Source organism: Lissotriton helveticus, chromosome 8, assembly GCF_964261635.1.
Source record: "Lissotriton helveticus chromosome 8, aLisHel1.1, whole genome shotgun sequence".
Lineage (NCBI taxonomy): Eukaryota > Metazoa > Chordata > Amphibia > Caudata > Salamandridae > Lissotriton > Lissotriton helveticus.
Genome location: NC_136069.1, coordinates 344,426,085 through 344,448,589, shown reverse-complemented (window position 1 = coordinate 344,448,589; position 22,505 = coordinate 344,426,085). Strand labels below are relative to the sequence as shown.

The following is a 22,505-nucleotide window of genomic DNA, read 5'->3' as shown; positions in this document are numbered from 1 at the left end:
TACACACAGGTGGTGCTTATATGCAGCTCCACTCGTCACTGCTGGAGCAAAATGATGTCGACAAAGAGCAGCAAGATGCCGCCAAACGGTGCAGAGGAGAACTGTTCTGAAAGTTTCCCAATCCAGTCTGACACCTGGGGTTTTATTCACAAGGTGAGGAATCTGGGGTTAAAATGTATCTATCAGAAAATACTGTTCACACACTATATAATGCAGGGAAGATGAGTTACAGATAATATAAAACAGGAAATATGTTTTAATGTAGCTGGACAGTAATTCTAAATCCGCCTTGCCAAAATTATTGAGGTGCTGGATTAATTCAAACTATTTTGCACAAAAAGTGCTAGAGGTTTGCTCAGAGGTCAAAACTAGTATCAGATGCAACAATGATAGCAACTTAATTATCACAGTTACTTACTTGTATAATCAATATTACCAAAATAGCACATTACTTGTATAATCAATATTACCAAAATAGCACATTACTTGTATAATCAATATTACCAAAATAGCACAACATATTGGTATATCATTAGGCAAACCCAATTATTTCTGGTATTCTTTATTAAAAAATACTGCTGTACACATGAAATTTCAAAACAATGTTTAAGATGGGTAACACAATGGGATAATGACATTACAAAGTGACACCACCGTGGCATTTTTGGGAAGCCAAAGGTGACACATGAATTACTGAAACAAGGGCAAATAAAAAAAAAAAATACACTGGTATCTTCAACAAAATATTTACAAATCAATAAGTCCACAAACAAAAACTTTAAAGGTACAAAACTTTGAATGACCATCATTACATGATTTTAAAGGTTGTCTTTTCTGTGCTTTTTATCTGTCAAAAACATATAAGGTCATAAAGTTCCCATACATAGGACGGCATACTTGTGGGAACAAAAAGCTGGGATTTAAATCTTCGTGCAAAGGTAACATTAAGACAATCCTTTGTAAATGGAATCAAAACGGGTAAAAATGGGCTTCCCAAAATACCCAACAGAACTGGAGTAGCTTTTCAGAAATTATATCAAAAACAGAGACACAATAACGAAAATACAAAACCAAACAAAAGTAAGCTTGTACGCTTGTGTTACCCAACATCAACATTTGTCTGATGAGAACATTAGCCATCAACGTTCGACCAAGTCCTGAGGGTAAGTGGGGTGTGGTGCGGGGCGGGGTTGGGGGTGATGGTCGGGGAGGGAGGGCAAAGCTAACACGTTTTATGCACAACACATTTAGTTCTGCAATTTAGAATATAGCAGAGGGCAAATATGCTGGTCTACAAGTGATCAAAAAGAAAAGCCCTCCTTACATCTGCTTTTAGTTTTTCTTAAGAATTGGTCCACAAATTTACTTTTCAATGTGCCTTAGCCCCGTAACTAAACAGAGGATCTCATTTTCTATTTTCAAAGAAAATAAATTTGGAAGAAAAAAAACCTCAGTTTGCTTACAAATAAGCATTTCATATTTTCTTTTAAATACAAGCACTGTTTATACAAAAAGATTACAATATGATTTGTCAAAAACATAAAAAAGATTTGCTCTTTTCTCAATAACTTGAGCTAATGATAAAAGACCGCTTTGCATGTTAAACCTCAACGTTTGTGTTCTTCCATCTAAAAAGAACAATATTGTGGCAATTAATCTCTGAATTTAACAATGTTGTTCATGTTAAAATTTGAATAAATTAAGTGCAACAATACTCTGACTTGTATACTAAACAACCTGTGATACCCCCGCTACGGCCTTCTTGTCCATGCTTTTCAAAATGTGTAAAGCAATTTACCATGTGGTCTTCAAAGTCTGCAAAGTGGAGATAATCTTTCCTTGATGCAAGTCTCAAATGACAGAATTATATTAAAGCTTATAAAAGTGGACAGCAGAGAAATATTAAAAACTTCTCTCAAAACTACAAAGATTGATCATTTAAAAGTGAAGTCCGTAACATTTGTTGCAAATGCGCAGAGTCCATTACAACCAAGTTCAGTTTCCATGTTTTCTTCAAAACCGCAGGGGCTAGCACTTGGTGCCTTTAAAACATTCAGTGCGGAGGAAAAAACAGGATGTAGTTACCACTTAAGAAATACATATATTTGGCAGTCTTCGGTATGAAAGGTTCACTGTTTATATTATGCTAATTATTTAATGAATACCAAATTTGGCGTCAGAACCACTGGTCTAATGCTGAAAGTTAGCATAGAAAGTAAAGTGACAGATTTCTTTAAGATTCAACTTCTGTAGTTTAGGTTTTTTGTTATTTATCAAAAGTAATATTACTTTGGACTAAGCAGTGATGGCAAAGGCACAGCAGAGCTTCCTCCTTCCAGGTCCATATTGCAAATCTTCATTTACTCTTGTTGGCAGGTACCTGCTGTGTTTAACCTCCTTACCAGTGTTCCTTGTATCTGTTTCCAGTGTAAAGTACCATAATAACGCTGTGGTTCAAAGAATAGCATTTTATGCAACAAATACATACTGTAAACCTAAATTAATACAGCCCTGAAACTTCAGGCATTTAACACAATTTGTTTCAATGTTCCGTTAAAAATCTGCAAACATGAATGCATCAGACAAGCAACAATATTTTAAAAGACGCTGGTTGTGTTTGAGGAAATAAAAAGCATAGGATTCTTACAGAACGGGGTGTTCAATTTGTACCACTATGCCAGTTCTGCGGGGAAGAAAGATTAAAGAAGGCATTTAATAAATCATTTGATTTTCTATGCATCTTCTGTCCTGGGTATGTAAACTATATGTGGTGAAAAAGGATTGTATTCAACACACCTTTCTAAAGATTACAAACAAACTGCAAGTTTATAGCACGCAGATTAAATGGAATAATTTGTATGGTCCTTTATGCTTTTCCGAGCACAAACACGTCCTTGCAATATCATCCTTGAAAAAAATATTGCACCGCGAATTGTTCTTGCAAATATTTTCCCTTAATACGTATACACTGTGGCAAAATGTTGAAGTTCAAAAAGTCTTTAAAAAATTTAAATTAGTGCATATACAAGTGGAAAAAATAAAAGCAGGAACATTAAGCACCCGATAGTGTTCCTTTTATCTAAAATAAATTTCTTCACAGATAAAGCCTCCAATGGCAGCCATAGCTTTCGAATAAATGCAACATTCTTCCTTTCAAGTAACAGTGTACCTGACTGAAGTGCAAGCAGCTTTGCTCATCTCCTGTTTGTTTCCCAATTGTGAAATGAGATGACAATGACAAATCAGCTGTAGTGCAATTTGCTATTGGTTTAGTTCCTCAGCAATGTCCTGCATGCTTTCAGCAAATACTACAACTGACCATTTGCCGCTGCAAGCAGTTCTTGAAACGTATTTTCAAAGCAGCGTTTTAAATCACTGTAAGTCACCACAAGCGCACTTTTCTCATCTCGGGAAATGAGGCTGATTTTTTCTGGCACACCAGCGTCCAACTGTAAGGGAATTAAAAAACACAACATTATAGCTTTCTTCTTAATGTCTAATCACGCTTTTTGTTTTCTGAATAGAACAGTCTTATAATTCAGCCTGAAACAAAAAAAAGGTGTTTCCATACTAACTTAAACGTTTCAGGATCTCAAGTGGTGGTTTTAAAGTTCGAATTCAGACAATAAAAATCAATAAAAACAAGTACATAGACTATTCCTTCTAGGAAGACATTTGGGAGACTACTGATTCTGCCGCTCCACTCACCTTTCTTCAGCTAACTAAAGCACAAGGCTTACTGTACCATGAGTTTGATAGAAAGCGAATGCAGAGTTTCCGGCTATGCACTCTACCAGATGGCAGCGTCTCTCTGAGTTTTGTAAACAGTGTCCTGCATTTCACCTACTTCGCTAAGAGGGAGTCGGAAAGCGACAGGATCTTTCTGCAGTTAAAATGGCAAAGTGTGCTGACTTTTGACAAGGTTTAATGATTACCCTTTGTGAGAGCATGAGGACACCGGCAATTCGTACACGGTGTGCTGCAGAAACAGTGGCCCCTTTATGAATCGTTTTGGCCACCACAAGTGTGGAAGGGTATGCTCAGATGTGAGTCCCTTGCTCACTGCACCATCAGGATTCAAGCAAGCCGGGCCGAAGACGGCTGTAATGCCAGAAACCGGTCCCCGGAAGCTTGTTTCCTTTCCAGTAAAGAATTGGCTTGGTAGTTTGGTCTGCCCTGTTCCCATGATGCACTGGGCCAGGGTCAGACTAATTTGCATGTAGCCAGGTTCTGAGCTGGGATGGTGCAGTGAGCTTAAAAACGGTGATGGATCAAGCCCTGATCTTTTGACTGGGTAGGAGTGTTCTGCTTAATTCAGATACTCTGTCCATCACCACCCCCTTTATGAATCGTTGCAGAAACAGTGGCAGCGGCACATCAGCTTTGCGTCTAGACATGGGGGAAATAAGACAGATCAAATGTGAGATTAAAGCCCCTGCTGCTCCCCCCTCCGGAGTGGTGCTCTGACTGTCGAGAATCAACCTACAGGAGCCTGGGCGAGGCACGATTTTGCTGTAGCTACACTGAGCTGAATCTCGAGATTATAAACAGGGGGATTGTGATGGAGCTGTACTGCTGGTCAGAGCACAGGTGCCCTGAGACCACCCTGGTCCATAAGGCGATATGGACTGTCACATTAAATAACATACGCGGAAAGACTCCATAAGAGGAGAATGATCTAAAAAGTGCATCACAACATAGACAGAACGAACATGTTACTTACCTTCGGTAGTGCTTTATCTAGTACAGACTATCTAGCTGCAGATTTCCTTACCATAGAATATTCCCAGGTGCCAGACTTGATCTGCAAATGTTTTGCAATCCCTTTTGTGTGCCAGTGGGTTGCAAATTTGACTCCATGTGGTGTAGTTGGCATCGTTGGCATTGGAAATTACATGTGCAGTGCCTTTAGAGGCGCCTTTCCAGCGCGCTGACTGACCGGGGTGCCAAGCTGCAGAGGAATGACTAGTGTCCCTGTGAAGTCCTAAAGGTTCTCTTATTTGAGAGAACACAGTTTACAAAACAGGGTGGATTGTGGGGCAGGGTTCAATAAGGAATCTGTAGTTAGATAGAATCTTTAGTTAGATAGCCTCTACCAGATTAAGTGTTACTGATGGTGAGAAACTTGTACATCTGATAGACACTACTAACCACAGATTCCCTACTTTAGAATAGATACCAAAGCAATCTCTCTGCAGAGCTGTGCCTACAGACCATCTTAAACTAAGAAGTCCTGGAGGACCAAATGGTCAAAGTGCCCATCTCGTCGGAACTGACTGTCGAGGTAATAGCGTTTAGCAAACAAGTGCAGTGATGCCCACATAGCTGCTTGGCAGATGTCCAGGACTGGGACTCCTCTATTAAAGGCAGTGGAAGCAGCAGTAGCTCAAGTGGAGTGAATTCTTAAGCACTCAGGGGGTTGTTTCTTGGCCGTTGCATAACAGATCTTACTCCAAAGGAGTATTCATCGAGATATGTTTTTTAAAATAGCCTTGCCTTTCTTTACCCATGCAAATCCAACAAAGAATTGATCATCTACCCGGAATTCTTCAGCATGACCACAACAGAACAATAATGCTCTTTTTGATTCAGACAATGGAGTCCCTACACTTCTTTAGAAGGATGAGATAGGGGGAGGGGGAGGGGAAGGTAGGCAGGGCGATGCTTTACCAGACGTGAAAGGCTGTGTTCACCTTTAGAAAAAAAAGGAAACCTGTTTTTCTAAGAACCAGCCTGTCTGGAAAAAAGGAAGAGTACAGGATTTAACAAAAAGTGACTGCAATATGCTACCCCTCCAGGTAGACCTAACTCCAGAGGTATTACATTCTTTCTCTGAGGGGATGAGAGCAGTTTCCCAATGGATGTCTTTGAACATGTTGCAGTGCAATGTTTCAAAGACAGAGGTTATGCTCTTCGGTGAGGCTAAGATCTGCTGGGCTCCTGACTGGTGGCCTTTAGATCTAGGCCCTGTCCCTGAGCCTAAGCAGATAGTCAAGAACCTAGGGGTCCGTCTGGAACAAGAACTCAGCCTGAAGCAGCATGTTACCAACCTTGTTGGGTCTTGTTTTTGAACCATAGGATTGCTGCGCAGAGTTTTTCCACTGCTTCCAGACACCATTAGAAAGACCCTGGTCCAGGCGTTGGTTATCAGTCGTCTCGACTATTGTAATGGCCTCTTGTTGTCAGCTAATGAGGAGGATCTGGACAGGTTACAGGTCGTGCAGAACACTGCAGCCAGGCTGGTTGTAAATGCCCCTCCCAGAACATCATCTAAACCTCTTCTTGCCAGGCTTCATTGGCTTTCTATCCGTCAGAGAGTCGTTTTTAAGATCTGTTGTACGGTACACAAAGGACTTCATGGTTTGGGTCCCTCTTATCTGGCAGACAAGTTTGTGCCGTATGTCCCTTCCCGTGCTCTACGGTCCAGTGATCAATTGCTTCTTACGATTCCTAGGATCAAGCGGGCAAGGCAAGGTGAGGGGACCGAAGATATGGAATGGCCTCCCTCTCCAGCTTAGACAGCTTGAAAATCACCTGGCCTTCAGGAAAAAGCTGAAGACATTCTTGTTCCAGGTCTAACCATACAGTTTAAGAACTAGATTGCAGTCATGTAACTCGATCTCCTGCAGGTTCGGCAGTCATACAGCGCGGAGATACTCCCCTGGGAGTTTATTCAAGCGCTCTACAAACACGCAAAAATAAATAAATAAAATAGATGTTATTGCCACAAGGAAGACAGTTTTGACAGTTGGGAGCTGTGGAGGCCAGCTGTGCATCCACTCAAAGGTGAACATATGAAAGGTGAGAACTAGATTTAGGTCCCACTGGCGCATAATGAAGGTCATAGGAGGAAACATATGCTATAAACCTTGCAGGAATCTAGACACAACAGGTGATTTAAACAGGGAAGGTTGATCCGGTAATGGTAGAAAAGCTGAAATGGAAGACAGATATCCTTTTACTGTGCCCAAAGCAGTGTCGGGCCAAAGAAAGAACGAAAATGAGAAATTCAGACAAAGGTTCTGACAGAGTATCGCCTGAATTGGATGTACACCAAATCACAAACTTGTCCCATCGGCAGGGGTAGATTGTTTTAGTAGAAGCCTGACTGCCAGAATGACATCAAATACTTTGGGAGGGACATCAAATACTCAAACTGTCACCGCTCAATCTCCACGCATGAAAGTGAAGAGTGTACAGGTTTAACTGCAGGACCCTGCCCCTTTGTTGCGACAGAAGTTCCTCGAGAACTGACAACCTGACCGGAGGACAGATGATCATGCTCAGGATTTCAGGATAGTCTCCATGCCAAGTGCTGAGCCACTAAGATGACTTGGGCACAGTCACTCTTGATTGTCGTGAGAACTCTAGTCAGGAGTGGAATCAGCAGAAAAGAGTATGAGTCATGAGCTCCACTCGCGATGAAATGCCTCTCCAAGTGAGAGCTGCCTTTGAAATTCTAGCATGCAAAAGCGCTGACATTGGGCATTCTCGGCGGTGCAAATTGTTCTAACCAAGAATCTCCCCAATCTTAGAAGAGACCTTGCACTACCTCCGCATGAAGGCACCATTTGTGATCTGCTAAGCATCGAAGGCTGACCCTGTCTGCTCAGCGTTCAGTGAGCCTACCAGGTATTGAACCACCAGGGAAATGCCCTGACATGTTAGCCATGTCTAGAGGCAAAGAGCCTCTTGACAAAGGGTCTACAACTCTACCAGGTCTCGTTTTTTGCAGTACCACATGGCGGTGTTGTGGTCACTGAACACGTGCACTAGCCTTCCTTTGATCGAAGGAAGAAAGGCTGTAAATACCAACCTTATCACCCGGAGATCCAGCAGGTTGGTGTGAAGCCTGAACTCCGTCGGAGACCACAGTCCTCTGATCCTCACCCTTTCCAGGATTGCCACTCCAGCCCAGGAGTGACAAATGTTACCACTGTGAGTTCTGGTTGTGGAAGAGAGGTCTGCTGTTGACCAATGTGCGGTCCATGTGCCACCACTGCAGGTCTTTTGCAGTTACCACTGATATCTGAGTGAGGTCAGAGATATTTCCCTGATTCAGTGCCCACTGGGTTTTTAAGTCCCACTGAAAAGCCTGCATATGCCAACGAGCATGTTTTACCAACACGATGTAAAAGCAATGGGACCCAGCAGCCTCAGAGTCAATTTCACCAAAATGCAGGATAAAGGCTGAAACACTGGTATCATAGCCCGAATATTCTGGATTAGCTGGAAACAGGAAACTGCAATGCATACATAACCGCTCCGAAGAAAGGGAGCATCTAAGATAGTGTCAGTTGTGACTTCGGCACGTTGATAGTAAAGCCCAGAGAGTGCAGGAGCTTTGCCGAAGTCTGGAGGTGGGAGACGACTGCCTGGGGCGAACCTGCCCTAAATAGCCAATCGTCAAAATAAGGGACGACTGGAACACCTGACCTCTGCAGATGTTCTGCAATCACCGCCATCACCTTGGTGAACACCCAAGGGGCACTGGTAAGACCAAAGAGAAGCACAGCTAACTGATAATGCTCCTGGTACACTGTGAACATTCAGGACAAGAATGTGGAAATAGACATCCTGCAAGTCCAACGCTACCATCCATTCTTTAGGGTCGAGGGCAGATAAGACCTGAGCCACAGTGAGCATCTAGAATTTTTCCTTTTGCAAGAAGTAATTGAGAGGGCGCAGATCCAAGATAGTACAGAGGCCTCCATCTTTCTTTGGCACCAGAAAGTAGCGAGAACAACAACTTACTTCTGATGCTGTCCCGCTCACGATGGCTCCTTTGGCCAGAAGGTTCAGTACTTCCTTTCACAAGAGCACCAGGTGGTCCTATGTCAGTCGATCTGGGGAGTGATGGTGCAGTTTGTTGGAATGCGAGGGAGTACCCCATTGGACAATCTGGAGCATCCATTCATTTTTTGTAATCTCCCTCCAGTGGTGCAGATGGCATTGGATTCTGCTGCCAACGCAATTCCCATGCTGGATTGTGTTTCCCAAGAAGCTTGTGGGGCAGTCACCAAGAAAGGCCTGAGACTGCTGGCTGTGGTAGCAGGAGGGAATAACGGCCCAATAAGCATGTGGTATTCATGAACGAGAGTGCCAGGCTGGCAGAAGAAAAAATCCTCTTTCCGGAGGTATCCAGCCTCTTGAATTCCCTATCGGTGGTGTGGAAGGGAACACCACAAGACTGATTCGGGAAGTTGAGGCCTGGATTACCAGACTCTCAGGTTTGTGGTGATGGGAGAGGAAGGCTGGGTCCTTGGAAGTGGGATGATGGCAGAGAGCAATTGTCCTGTGCACAGACCCCTAGCACGACATCAGTGAGGGCTTTGTTTAAGGTTAGTTAGGGTTCTGATGGGGATACCTTCGGTTGAACCAAAACTGGGGGGGTTACCTCTGATTAGACCTATATTACTTTTTCAATGATATTCTTCACAAACTTTTTAGAGAAGAATGCTATAAGTAAGAAAAATGTCATGCAATTAATTCAAAACAATATTTTATTATTTTTCTTTTTTACCTTATGGTTTATCTATTTATACATAAATGCAAATTACTTTGTTGACATACAAAAGAAATTTCAAATAGCAAATTAACTGAATGCATTTAAACAACACATGGTACAATTGAAGCAAAAGAACCCCAAACAGTTAATCTTATCCTGTTATCATTCATTCCATCATACATACCACTACACTCACTACCCATTCTAAAAAGACAGATATGGACATAATAACAGAACCTCACATGAAACTAACAACAAAGTATTCTAGATAGACCTCTATAGATACTAAGAGAGAAGTCCTACAAATTAATCACATTTTAATCTATAAGTTATTTACAAAAAAAAATTCCTTCTTTCTCTGTATATATAACAGATTCATAGTGCATCTAAGGGTCTTGGATGCGTACGGCCTACGTACGTTTCGGTGACTATTGATATTTAAATCACCTTCTTCAGGGCCAGAATAAAGAAAAAACAGATTGGACAAAAAACAAGTACAATACACCAGCGACTAAAAAACGGGGGTTCTTCAATTTCTATATTTAATAATAGCAATGGGTCCAAAGTCCCCTGCTCTGTGGGCTTGAATGAGGACTCAGTTTATCCATATAACAGCTGCATCTGTTAAGTGATATCTCCTGTCTTTATCTTTATTTCTAGGAGTTATGTGAAGGGCAGTTTTACGCAGAATTCACAGCAAAATGCTTCTCAATATAGTGCTTCTGATGATGAAGCTACCTGGAAGTTATTTTTGTGCTGTCAAAAAGGGCAGGGTAAAAGTTTTCCTTCCTGTCCCAGTTTTGAGGGTAAACGATAGTAACAATTCACAGGACCATCATTTTTATGTGAGTTGCACTCGTCTGCCGGGAATCCTCCAGAATGCGTACCGGAAGCTTGTTACCGGTCCAGGGAAGGCATGGCTTGGCCGTTCGGGCTGGACTGTTCCCATGAGGCACAGGGTCAGACTGATTTGCATATAGCCATGTCTGAACTGGGGTGGCAGAGTGGGCTAAAGAACGGTGATGGATCAAACCCAGATCTTTTGACTGGATGTGAATGTTTGATTGGTTCAGATGCTCGGTCCATCACCACCCCCTTTTGTACCGTTATCTTGTAGAGCATATTTCAAACAAAGAACAGAAATCAAAAGAAAACGTCTTCATGTAGTGCATCAACATTTAAGTTTATTGATAATTTTGGATGATAAACACAACTTCTCTGAACTGTATGGCTCCGGCGGAAAGTAGCTACGTGTTCACATCCTTCGACTCAAACCCATCTCCTCTATCGGGGAATTACTAGAAGGAGCAGGCACATTCCCTTCTGTGGAGCTTGGCAGCATAGGACTCAATGTAAGAAAGTGGTTGGCCCGACACCTTGCAACTGGTGTACCAGATGGCACTGAAGTGTGGGATCCTTCATGAACAGCTAACTGAAAGCACGAATTGCGCATGGGGTTGGAAAAAGCACCTGATTATGATGGAGGTTACGGTGACAGGAGTAGAAGTCTAATGCCTAAATGACAACATTATGCCTTAACCCTTTCTTGGTACAATTCTTGTGGCTAATAATCTTTGTTTAATGGAACTCCTCTGTTGGTCTCCAGCCCTCCCTAAGCAAATATACCTTGGGAAAAAACTATTACATTAGGCTACTAAAAAAGCTATCAATCTTCATTTAATGAACCTCCTTTGTAGGTGCCCAGCTAATCACGTACCGCTGTGGGTGAATAGACACTGGTGCAAAAGACTTGTTGTGGTGCTTCTTGAAACAGCTCCAGTTTCCGGCCCGAGCTCTCCGGAAGTAAGCATCCTTCAGGATGAAATAAGCCATTAGGCTACGTATAGGCCTAAGCATGAGCTCCAAATATCGCAATACGTATCAACGAAGCCTTTCTTCGTGAGAAAACTATTGTTCGCTCAAAATAGGGCTTAATTTGAGAAAGTGGCTGCAGGTGGGGCCCACCAGCACTCATTTTAGGGACCTGGACTGATTCCTCAACTTCACACTTTGACCCAGAACAAGAGGGGGGAAAAGGCACAATGAAAGGAGGTAGAGTGAAGATAAAGATGGAAAGACAGTGCCAAGTTGAAAAAATCTGCAAGTTTGAGATAACGGCGCGGGGCCCCAGTGTAAGAGGTATGAGGTGGAATCATGACTAGACTGCTTTGTTATCGGGGCCATTCACAGCCCTCCGGCTCACCTCCGGCCGACGGGCCTATTCTCCTCCTGTGGCCGTGGCGAGTGGGCTCCGCCCGGCCAGCACTCCGCTCCGGTGGGGGTCCCTGATGCTGCGGCCGACTCGGGTGGGCTCCGGTCGGTCCACTTCGTGCTGGGGCACTGTTGCGGCCGGTGCAGGTGGGCTCTGGCCGGTCCGCTGTTCGTCGACGGCTAGGCCCGGGGCTAGGCACACACCCCTCGAGCCTCTCGGCGGCCGGCGCCACCTTGTCAGGGGGTGCCCTTCACACGGGCAGCATCCTCCCCCCCTTTCAGCAGTGGCCGCGTCTCGTGGGGTTACAACCACTCCTCGTCGCCATTGTTATGTCGTGGGGCCCTAGGCCCACATGATGGTAATAACTGCGACACAGACACTGGATAGATAGTTGGTTAATGAGCCACGAGCATGAGCGCTCAGCTCTAATTATTGACTGTGTCACGTGATGTCGTGACATCAGTGGTGGGTGGTTGTTTAGTGTAGGCTTACAAGTTTAACCCTAGCCTGTGTCTGCTAGGACACAACAGTGTTCCCTCAGTTTTCACTACCAGGTTTGTTGAGCTTCGCCAAACAAGGAGCGACAGAGAAGCATGAAATAAAGGTAGAGAAAAATGCGGTTACCTAAAGAGTGGAAAGCTAAGCTATTTACAGAATATTACCATGGTAACAAAACTTAAATCCAGAAAAATCTATGCTAAAAATAAAACCCCAATTTAAAAAAAAAATATATATATAGAAAAGAAATGTGTATCGAATGTCCAACAAACATCCTGGTGTCCTGGAATACCTTGTCAAGACCTCCACAGAGGAAAACACGAAAGCACAGAAGATGTGTAGGGAATTCAGAAGCACTGAGCTGGATTTATGATTCTAATGTCTGTGGAACGGACTTACAATTGACAAAAAATGGACTGTCTACACTTTTAGCGTTCTTCACCCCACATAGGGAAATTTCTAGTAACCTCACAATGCAAACTCAAACCCTCTGGACACCACCTGATGCGAAATAGTCTCAGTATATGGGCTAATCCCCTGTAAATTTGGCGCCCGCAAAAATGCCAATTTTGAGAGCCTTTAAGAAGGCACAGCAGTTATACTGCATGCTTCTCTCCGTCTTTTAAGAAGGGGAGCTGTAAAAGGAAATAAACATAGTGAATGTATGATTAAACAAGCACTTAAATAACGAGTGCCTAAACCACGACAGCTAAACGAAAAAATCCTAACCACTATGTATTCAACCACGACTTACTTAACCACGAAAATGAATCTATAGCCATATACCCGGAACCTACCACTACGTTGAAAACAATGCAACTTTGAAACACGAACAAAAAATGTACTTACATTAAACACTTTTATTGAAAACTATTTGTAGTAAAGAATGTTGAAATTAGCAATCAAATAATCTTTTATAAAAAATGCAGAAAAATTTACAAAGAGACAGTAATGGACGTTTTAAAACTGTGGTATACAAGTCCAACATTCGTTTTTAGGTTTCGACCTGGCGATCTGCGCAAGCAGTTCGCGCAGTTGAAATCTTTTGTTTACCATATTGACTATTGGAACGTCCCCCACCTCCCATTGGCTAGCTCCATAAATGGAGGCTAGCCATTGGGAGCCGGATCTGTCCGTCAAGGCCGGACCAGATTCGGGGGCGTTCCCGCGATTTTTTCCCTCTCCGCCTCTGCGATTTCGTCATCGCGGCGGTGGGCGGAGCTTCGTTTTTTTTCCTTCTGTGTTTGTTTTGGTCATTCCATGCGAGGAAGCCCAGGTGAGTGCTTGTTTTTTAGTGGTGGAGCACGTGAATTCAGTGTACGTTAGTTAAAAATACATGATGAAGACACAGGCCACGATCTGGCTGTTCATCAAGTGCATGGGCGCTAAAACTAATTTTTGCCCCTTTATTTGTAGTGAGGACTACGCAGTGGTTTGTCTGATGTGAAATTGCTCGGCTTTGTTGCAGCATGCATAACTTTTCATTCTTTCAGTTCGACTTTACAGTCCGTTTTAATAATGTCCTTAAAACTGCGGGTGTTCAGTACCCAAACGGCCTAAATAGACTCGTATGGGCTAAGCATCTCGTGCCCCTCGTGAGACACTTGTAAAACTGCTCATAAGATTTGCAACAGGGAGTTTTTTCATGGTTTGGCATTTTTCGTAATGCATTACAGTTGAATTTATATAGCGCTTCATATCCTAACCGCACTGCTAAGCGCTGAAGAGCATCATAGAGAGTGGAGAGTGCAGAGTGCATGGAGAGTGCATAGGGAGTGGAGAGTGCATAGGGAGTGGAGAGTGCATAGGGAGTGGAGAGTGCATAGGGAGTGGAGAGTGCATAGGGAGTGCATAGGGAGTGCAGAGGGAGTGCAGAGTGCATAGAGAGTGCAGAGTGGAGAGTGCATAGGGAGTGCACAGGGAGTGGAGAGTGCACAGGGAGTGGAGAGTGCACAGGGAGTGGAGAGTGCACAGGGAGTGGAGAGTGCACAGGGAGTGGAGAGTGCACAGGGAGTGGAGAGTGCACAGGGAGTGGAGAGTGCACAGGGAGTGGAGAGTGCACAGGGAGTGGAGAGTGCACAGGGAGTGGAGAGTGCACAGGGAGTGGAGAGTGCACAGGGAGTGGAGAGTGCACAGGGAGTGGAGAGTGCACAGGGAGTGGAGAGTGCATAGGGAGTGCAGAGTGCATAGGGAGTGCAGAGTGGAGAGTGCATTGGGAGTGGAGAGTGCATAGGGAGTGGAGAGTGCATAGGGAGTGGAGAGTGCATAGGGAGTGGAGAGTGCATAGGGAGTGGAGAGTGCATAGGGAGTGGAGAGTGCATAGGGAGTGGAGAGTGCATAGGGAGTGGAGAGTGCATAGAGAGTGGAGAGTGCATAGAGAGTGCATAGGGAGTGGAGAGTGCATAGGGAGTGGAGAGTGCATATGGAGTGGAGAGTGCATAGGGAGTGGAGAGTGCATAGGGAGTGGAGAGTGCATAGTGCATAGGGACTGCAGAGTGCATAGGGAGTGCAGAGTGGGGAGTGGAGAGTGCATAGGGAGTGGAGAGTGCATAGGGAGTGGAGAGTGCATAGGGAGTGGAGAGTGCATAGGGAGTGCATAGGGAGTGCATAGGGAGTGCAGAGTGCATAGGGAGTGCAGAGTGCATAGGGAGTGCAGAGTGCATAGGGAGTGCAGAGTGGAGAGTGCATAGGGAGTGGAGAGTGCATAGGGAGTGGAGAGTGCATAGGGAGTGGAGAGTGCATAGGGAGTGCAGAGTGCATAGGGAGTGCAGAGTGCATAGGGAGTGGAGAGTGCATAGGGAGTGGAGAGTGCATAGGGAGTGGAGAGTGCATAGGGAGTGGAGAGTGCATAGGGAGTGGAGAGTGCATAGGGAGTGGAGAGTGCATAGGGAGTGGAGAGTGCATAGGGAGTGGAGAGTGCATAGAGAGTGGAGAGTGCATAGAGAGTGGAGAGTGCATAGAGAGTGGAGAGTGCATAGAGAGTGCATAGGGAGTGGAGAGTGCATAGGGAGTGGAGAGTGCATATGGAGTGGAGAGTGCATAGGGAGTGGAGAGTGCATAGGGAGTGGAGAGTGCATAGGGAGTGGAGAGTGCATAGTGCATAGGGACTGCAGAGTGCATAGGGAGTGGAGAGTGCATAGGGAGTGGAGAGTGCATAGGGAGTGCAGAGTGAAGAGTGCATAGGGAGTGCAGAGTGAAGAGTGCATAGGGAGTGCATAGGGAGTGCAGAGTGCATAGGGAGTGCAGAGTGCATAGGGAGTGCAGAGTGCATAGGGAGTGGAGAGTGCATAGGGAGTGGAGAGTGCATAGGGAGTGGAGAGTGCATAGGGAGTGGAGAGTGCATAGGGAGTGGAGAGTGCATAGGGAGTGGAGAGTGCATAGGGAGTGGAGAGTGCATAGGGAGTGGAGAGTGCATAGGGAGTGCAGAGTGCATAGGGAGTGCAGAGTGCATAGGGAGTGCAGAGTGGAGAGTGCATAGGGAGTGGAGAGTGCATAGGGAGTGGAGAGTGGAGAGTGCATAGGGAGTGGAGAGTGCATAGGGAGTGGAGAGTGCATAGGGAGTGGAGAGTGCATAGGGAGTGGAGAGTGCATAGGGAGTGGAGAGTGCATAGGGAGTGGAGAGTGCATAGGGAGTGGAGAGTGCATAGGGAGTGCAGAGTGCATAGGGAGTGCAGAGTGGAGAGTGCATAGGGAGTGGAGAGTGGAGAGTGCATAGGGAGTGGAGAGTGGAGAGTGCATAGGGAGTGGAGAGTGCATAGGGAGTGGAGAGTGCATAGGGAGTGGAGAGTGCATAGGGAGTGGAGAGTGCATAGGGAGTGGAGAGTGCATAGGGAGTGGAGAGTGCATAGGGAGTGGAGAGTGCATAGAGAGTGCAGAGTGGAGAGTGCATAGGGAGTGGAGAGTGCATAGGGAGTGGAGAGTGCATAGGGAGTGGAGAGTGCATAGGGAGTGGAGAGTGCATAGGGAGTGGAGAGTGCATAGTGCATAGGGACTGCAGAGTGCATAGGGAGTGCAGAGTGGAGAGTGGAGAGTGCATAGGGAGTGGAGAGTGGAGAGTGCATAGGGAGTGCAGAGTGAAGAGTGCATAGGGAGTGCATAGGGAGAGCATAGGGAGTGCAGAGTGCATAGGGAGTGCAGAGTGCATAGGGAGTGCAGAGTGCATAGGGAGTGCAGAGTGCATAGGGAGTGCAGAGTGCATAGGGAGTGCAGAGTGGAGAGTGCATAGGGAGTGCAGAGTGCATAGGGAGTGCAGAGTGGAGAGTGCATAGGGAGTGCAGAGTGCATAGGGAGTGGAGAGTGCATAGGGAGTGGAGAGTGCATAGGGAGTGCAGAGTGCATAGGGAGTGCAGAGTGCATAGGGAGTGCAGAGTGCATAGGGAGTGCAGAGTGCATAGGGAGTGCAGAGTGCATAGGGAGTGGAGAGTGCATAGGGAGTGGAGAGTGCATAGGGAGTGCAGAGTGGAGAGTGCATAGGGAGTGAAGAGTGCATAGGGAGTGCATAGGGAGTGAAGAGTGCATAGGGAGTGGAGAGTGCATAGGGAGTGCAGAGTGAAGAGTGCATAGGGAGTGCATAGGGAGTGCATAGGGAGTGCAGAGTGCATAGGGAGTGCAGAGTGCATAGGGAGTGCAGAGTGCATAGGGAGTGCAGAGTGCATAGGGAGTGCAGAGTGGAGAGTGCATAGGGAGTGCAGAGTGCATAGGGAGTGCAGAGTGCATAGGGAGTGGAGAGTGCATAGGGAGTGCAGAGTGCATAGGGAGTGGAGAGTGGAGAGTGCATAGGGAGTGGAGTGCATAGGGAGTGGAGAGTGGAGAGTGCATAGGGAGTGCAGAGTGCATAGGGAGTGCAGAGTGGAGAGTGCATAGGGAGTGGAGAGTGCATAGGGAGTGGAGAGTGCATAGGGAGTGCAGAGTGGAGAGTGCATAGGGAGTGCAGAGTGCATAGGGAGTGGAGAGTGCATAGGGAGTGGAGAGTGCATAGGGAGTGCAGAGTGGAGAGTGCATAGGGAGTGAAGAGTGCATAGGGAGTGCATAGGGAGTGAAGAGTGCATAGGGAGTGGAGAGTGCATAGGGAGTGCAGAGTGAAGAGTGCATAGGGAGTGCATAGGGAGTGCATAGGGAGTGCAGAGTGCATAGGGAGTGCAGAGTGCATAAGGAGTGCAGAGTGCATAGGGAGTGCAGAGTGCATAGGGAGTGCAGAGTGGAGAGTGCATAGGGAGTGCAGAGTGCATAGGGAGTGCAGAGTGGAGAGTGCATAGGGAGTGCAGAGTGCATAGGGAGTGGAGAGTGCATAGGGAGTGCAGAGTGCATAGGGAGTGGAGAGTGGAGAGTGCATAGGGAGTGGAGTGCATAGGGAGTGGAGAGTGGAGAGTGCATAGGGAGTGCAGAGTGCATAGGGAGTGCAGAGTGGAGAGTGCATAGGGAGTGGAGAGTGCATAGGGAGTGGAGAGTGCATAGGGAGTGCAGAGTGGAGAGTGCATAGGGAGTGCATAGGGAGTGCAGAGTGGAGAGTGCATAGGGAGTGCAGAGTGCATAGGGAGTGCAGAGTGGATAGAGAGTGGAGAGTGGATAGAGAGTGGAGAGTGGATAGAGAGTGGAGAGTGCATAGGGAGTGGAGAGTGCATAGGGAGTGGAGAGTGCATAGGGAGTGGAGAGTGCATAGGGAGTGGAGAGTGCATAGGGAGTGGAGAGTGCATAGTGCATAGGGACTGCAGAGTGCATAGGGAGTGCAGAATGGGGAGTGGAGAGTGCATAGGGAGTGGAGAGTGCATAGGGAGTGGAGAGTGCATAGGGAGTGCAGAGTGCATAGGGAGTGCATAGGGAGTGAAGAGTGCATAGGGAGTGCATAGGGAGTGAAGAGTGCATAGGGAGTGGAGAGTGCATAGGGAGTGGAGAGTGCATAGGGAGTGGAGAGTGCATAGGGAGTGCAGAGTGGAGAGTGCATAGGGAGTGGAGAGTGCATAGGGAGTGCAGAGTGGAGAGTGCATAGGGAGTGCAGAGTGGAGAGTGCATAGGGAGTGCAGAGTGGAGTGCAGAGTGCATAGGGAGTGCAGAGTGCATAGGGAGTGCAGAGTGCATAGGGAGTGCAGAGTGCATAGGGAGTGCAGAGTGCATAGGGAGTGCAGAGTGCATAGGGAGTGCAGAGTGCATAGGGAGTGCAGAGTGCATAGAGAGTGGAGAGTGCATAGGGAGTGCAGAGTGCATAGGGAGTGGAGAGTGGAGAGTGCATAGGGAGTGGAGAGTGCATAGGGAGTGGAGAGTGCATAAGGGAGTGGAGAGTGCATTAGGGAGTGGAGAGTGCATAGGGAGTGGAGAGTGCATAGGGAGTGGAGAGTGCATAGGGAGTGGAGAGTGCATAGGGAGTGGAGAGTGCATAGGGAGTGGAGAGTGCATAGGGAGTGGAGTGCATAGGGAGTGCAGAGTGGAGTGCATAGGGAGTGCAGAGTGGAGTGCATAGGGAGTGCAGAGTGGAGTGCATAGGGAGTGCAGAGTGGAGTGCATAGGGAGTGCAGAGTGCATAGGGAGTGCAGAGTGCAGAGTGCATAGGGAGTGCAGAGTGCAGAGTGCATAGGGAGTGCAGAGTGCAGAGTACATAGGGAGTGCAGAGTGCATAGGGAGTGCAGAGTGCATAGGGAGTGGAGAGTGCATAGGGAGTGGAGAGTGCATAGGGAGTGGAGAGTGGATAGGGCATAGGGAGTGGAGAGTGCATAGGGAGTGGAGAGTGCATAGGGAGTGCAGAGTGCATAGGGAGTGCAGAGTGGAGAGTGCATAGGGAGTGGAGAATGCATAGGGAGTGCAGAGTGGAGAGTGCATAGGGAGTGCATAGGGAGCGGAGAGTGCATAGGGAGCGGAGAGTGCATAGGGAGCGGAGAGTGCATAGGGAGCGGAGAGTGCATAGGGAGCGGAGAGTGCATAGGGAGCGGAGAGTGCATAGGGAGCGGAGAGTGCATAGGGAGCGGAGAGTGCATAGGGAGCGGAGAGTGCATAGGGAGCGGAGAGTGCATAGGGAGTGGAGAGTGCATAGGGAGTGGAGAGTGCATAGGGAGTGGAGAGTGCATAGGGAGTGGAGAGTGGAGAGTGCATAGGGAGTGGAGAGTGCATAGGGAGTGGAGAGTGCATAGGGAGTGGAGAGTGCATAGAGAGTGGAGAGTGCATAGAGAGTGCAGAGTGCATAGGGAGTGGAGAGTGCATAGGGAGTGGAGAGTGCATAGGGAGTGGAGAGTGCATAGGGAGTGGAGAGTGCATAGGGAGTGGAGAGTGCATAGGGAGTGGAGAGTGCATAGAGAGTGCAGAGTGGAGAGTGCATAGGGAGTGGAGAGTGCATAGGGAGTGGAGAGTGCATAGGGAGTGGAGAGTGCATAGGGAGTGGAGAGTGCATAGGGAGTGGAGAGTGCATAGGGAGTGGAGAGTGCATAGGGAGTGCAGAGTGCATAGGGAGTGGAGAGTGCATAGGGAGTGCAGAGTGAAGAGTGCATGCAGAGTGCATAGGGAGTGCAGAGTGGAGAGTGCATAGGGAGTGCAGAGTGCATAGGGAGTGGAGAGTGGAGAGTGCATAGGGAGTGGAGAGTGGAGAGTGCATAGGGAGTGGAGAGTGGAGAGTGCATAGGGAGTGGAGAGTGGAGAGTGCATAGGGAGTGCAGAGTGCATGGAGAGTGCATAGGGAGTGGAGAGTGCACAGGGAGTGCAGAGTGCACAGGGAGTGCAGAGTGCACAGGGAGTGCAGAGTGCATAGGGAGTGCAGAGTGGAGAGTGCATAGGGAGTGCAGAGTGGATAGAGAGTGGAGAGTGCATCCCCTCTACTTCTCTTCTATGGACACTTGTACTTCTTCTACTTCTCCACCAGCACAGTGTGTGTTTCCACTCGCCCGTGGCACTGGAGACTGAAGCACATCCTTCTTAGGGTGACAACCGTCTAGCTGGTCATTATGGACACTCTTTCCAGTTCTGTACTTTTATGTGATCACACTATGCATTATGGGGGGTGTAGTGTTGTTTTGATTCCATTAGAACACAGCTGAAAACAATGATTTGTAGATAAAAACTCTAGTCCCACTAAATCTTGGAAGTGCTTATTCACACACACACATGCATGCACGCACATATGCAAACACACTCTCTCTCCCTCAACAGGTGCACTACCTCCTCACAAGCACGGACAGCAAGCGTCGCCTTAATATGCCACCCCAGCACGGTTTAACCCCCTCAGCTGTCAATTGGCCGTCTGTCACGTGACACCTGCAGACCAGACTCTGAATTTCTTCAGTGAAATCCAGTAGGGTACAATAGGTCTTACATTTGCAAGTGATTAAGCTGTTGGCAATGTAAATGACAATGCCATTTATTTATCTGTTTTCAAAACCAACACATAAATAAAAATTTTGTCATTTACAATGCCAATAGCTCTAACTTTGGCAAAGGCGAAACCGTTGCATTGTAAATGCTTGTTACAGTATTGACATACTAGAATGGTAACTGCAATGGCTGTATGACAAACGGTAAAATTACACAAAATGCACCATTTAAAGCGATTTAAAAGAAAAAAAACAAGTTCTCTCGGTAACTAAATTTAAAAAAAAATCGGATTCCAGAACATTTTCATTTTCAATAAGAAATGACTCGAATAAAACGTATATAAAAAAATACGGGCTACCAACATTTTGTGACCATTTCACAGAAAACAGTCATCGAGCACAGGTCAGCATCGCATCAGTGAAAAACAAACCTACAGTGCCATCTACTGGCCTCACAAGGTAAATTAAAACAAAGTGTATTATAACGGCAGCATAATTTAAATAAGGAAATGTACAAATCAATTAAAAAAAATAATAACTAACTTTTTTACAAAAGTGAAAAATGACTGAGTTACTTAATTATTGGTTTAGGAGGTCGTGGTTTAGATCGTTGAGTTATTCAGGATTCGTTGTTAAGCCCACTCGTTATAATTTCGTTATTAAGGCCGTTTCCCACCATGGACGGCTGTGGAGGGGAGTGAAACTGTCCACAAAATCGTTTTTACATGGGATGCATTTTCTACATGCCATCATTTTGGAAATGCTTAGAGGGCTACAAGACCGCCTGCTTGAGGAAAAGAAGAAAATAAATCCAATGCTCAATGGAGGTCCTTCGCGAACATCTGTAAAGGGTCAACGAAACAAATGTCTTCTTTATGAACAAACTATCGCTACAGGCAGGAAGTAACAGTGAGGACTGCAGGGGACTGAACAAGATGCAACGAAAGTAAAATAAACAGGTGCAACTGGAATGAGAGCCAACGCACAAGTTACTTACCTTCGGTAACGATATATCTGTAAGAAACAGTAGTTAGTATTAGATTGCTTACCTTAGAATATCCCCAGGCGTCAGACTGGATCCGGAAAATTGTGCGTAGCAGTACCCCTGCGCGTCGGTAGGCGTCATCTGCGGCTCCGCGTCCGTCGTCGGGATGACGTCGTCAGAGTACTTAGACGCCGCCCTCGAGCGCTGACGTCAGTTCTTATACACAGCTTTTCCGCGCCAGAAACGCAGAGCCATGATAAAAACCAACAATGGTGCCATAAAAACGAGGGCCCTGAAAGGGGATGACCTTAACCTTAGATATCGGTTCGCAGAACGGGGAGGATGGGTGGGGCGGTAAGGAATCTAATACTAACTACTGTTTCTTACAGATATATCGTTACCGAAGGTAAGTAACTTGTGCATCTGAAAGAAACAGGTTAGTGTTCGATTCCTTACCTTAGAATAGATACCCCAGCAATACCAACCCCGGTGGTGGGTCTGCGAACCAATGATCACACCAGAAAGTCCTGGAGAACGGAACGGCAGAAAAAGCATCTCTCCGGACTTGGCTGTCCAGGCAGTAGTGTCTTGCGAACGTGTGCAGCGAGGGCCACGTAGCTGTCTGACAGATGTCCTGCAAGGGGACTCCCCGACACAGGGCAGTAGAAGCCGCCGTGGTCCGAGTGGAATGGGCACGTAGCCCCACAGGAGGCTCCTTTTTAGGCAGAGAGTAACAAGCCTTGATGCACAAGACGACCCATCGAGTAATGGTCCGTTTGTGCACCGCCCGACCCTTCTTAGCGCCCACGTAACCAACAAAGAGTTGGTCATCCACCCGGAACTGGCGTGTGCGATCCAGGTAATATGAGAGCCCACGTTTTGGGTCCAGACGGTGGAGCCTCTCTTCCTCTTTCGAGGGATGCGGATGCGGAAAGAAGGTGGGCAAGGTGATGGACTGCCCGATGTGGAAGGCTGAGACTACCTTGGGCAGGAAAGAGGGTCGCGTCCGCAACA

At 46.6% G+C, this 22,505-nt stretch overlaps 1 protein-coding gene across 2 annotated transcripts in view; it reads right to left on the bottom strand.

Annotated features, from left to right (window-relative positions):
• Positions 1-546: 546 nt before the first annotated feature.
• Positions 547-22,505, bottom strand: part of PAN3 (poly(A) specific ribonuclease subunit PAN3) — a 1,108,727-nt gene continuing 1,086,768 nt past the window's right edge. For both annotated transcript variants that reach the window (XM_078657124.1, XM_078657125.1), the window contains exon 20: positions 547-3,449. In XM_078657124.1, coding sequence (XP_078513250.1) covers positions 3,309-3,449 — 141 coding nt within the window. In that variant the 3' untranslated portion in view covers positions 547-3,308. The remainder of the gene's footprint in view (positions 3,450-22,505) is intronic.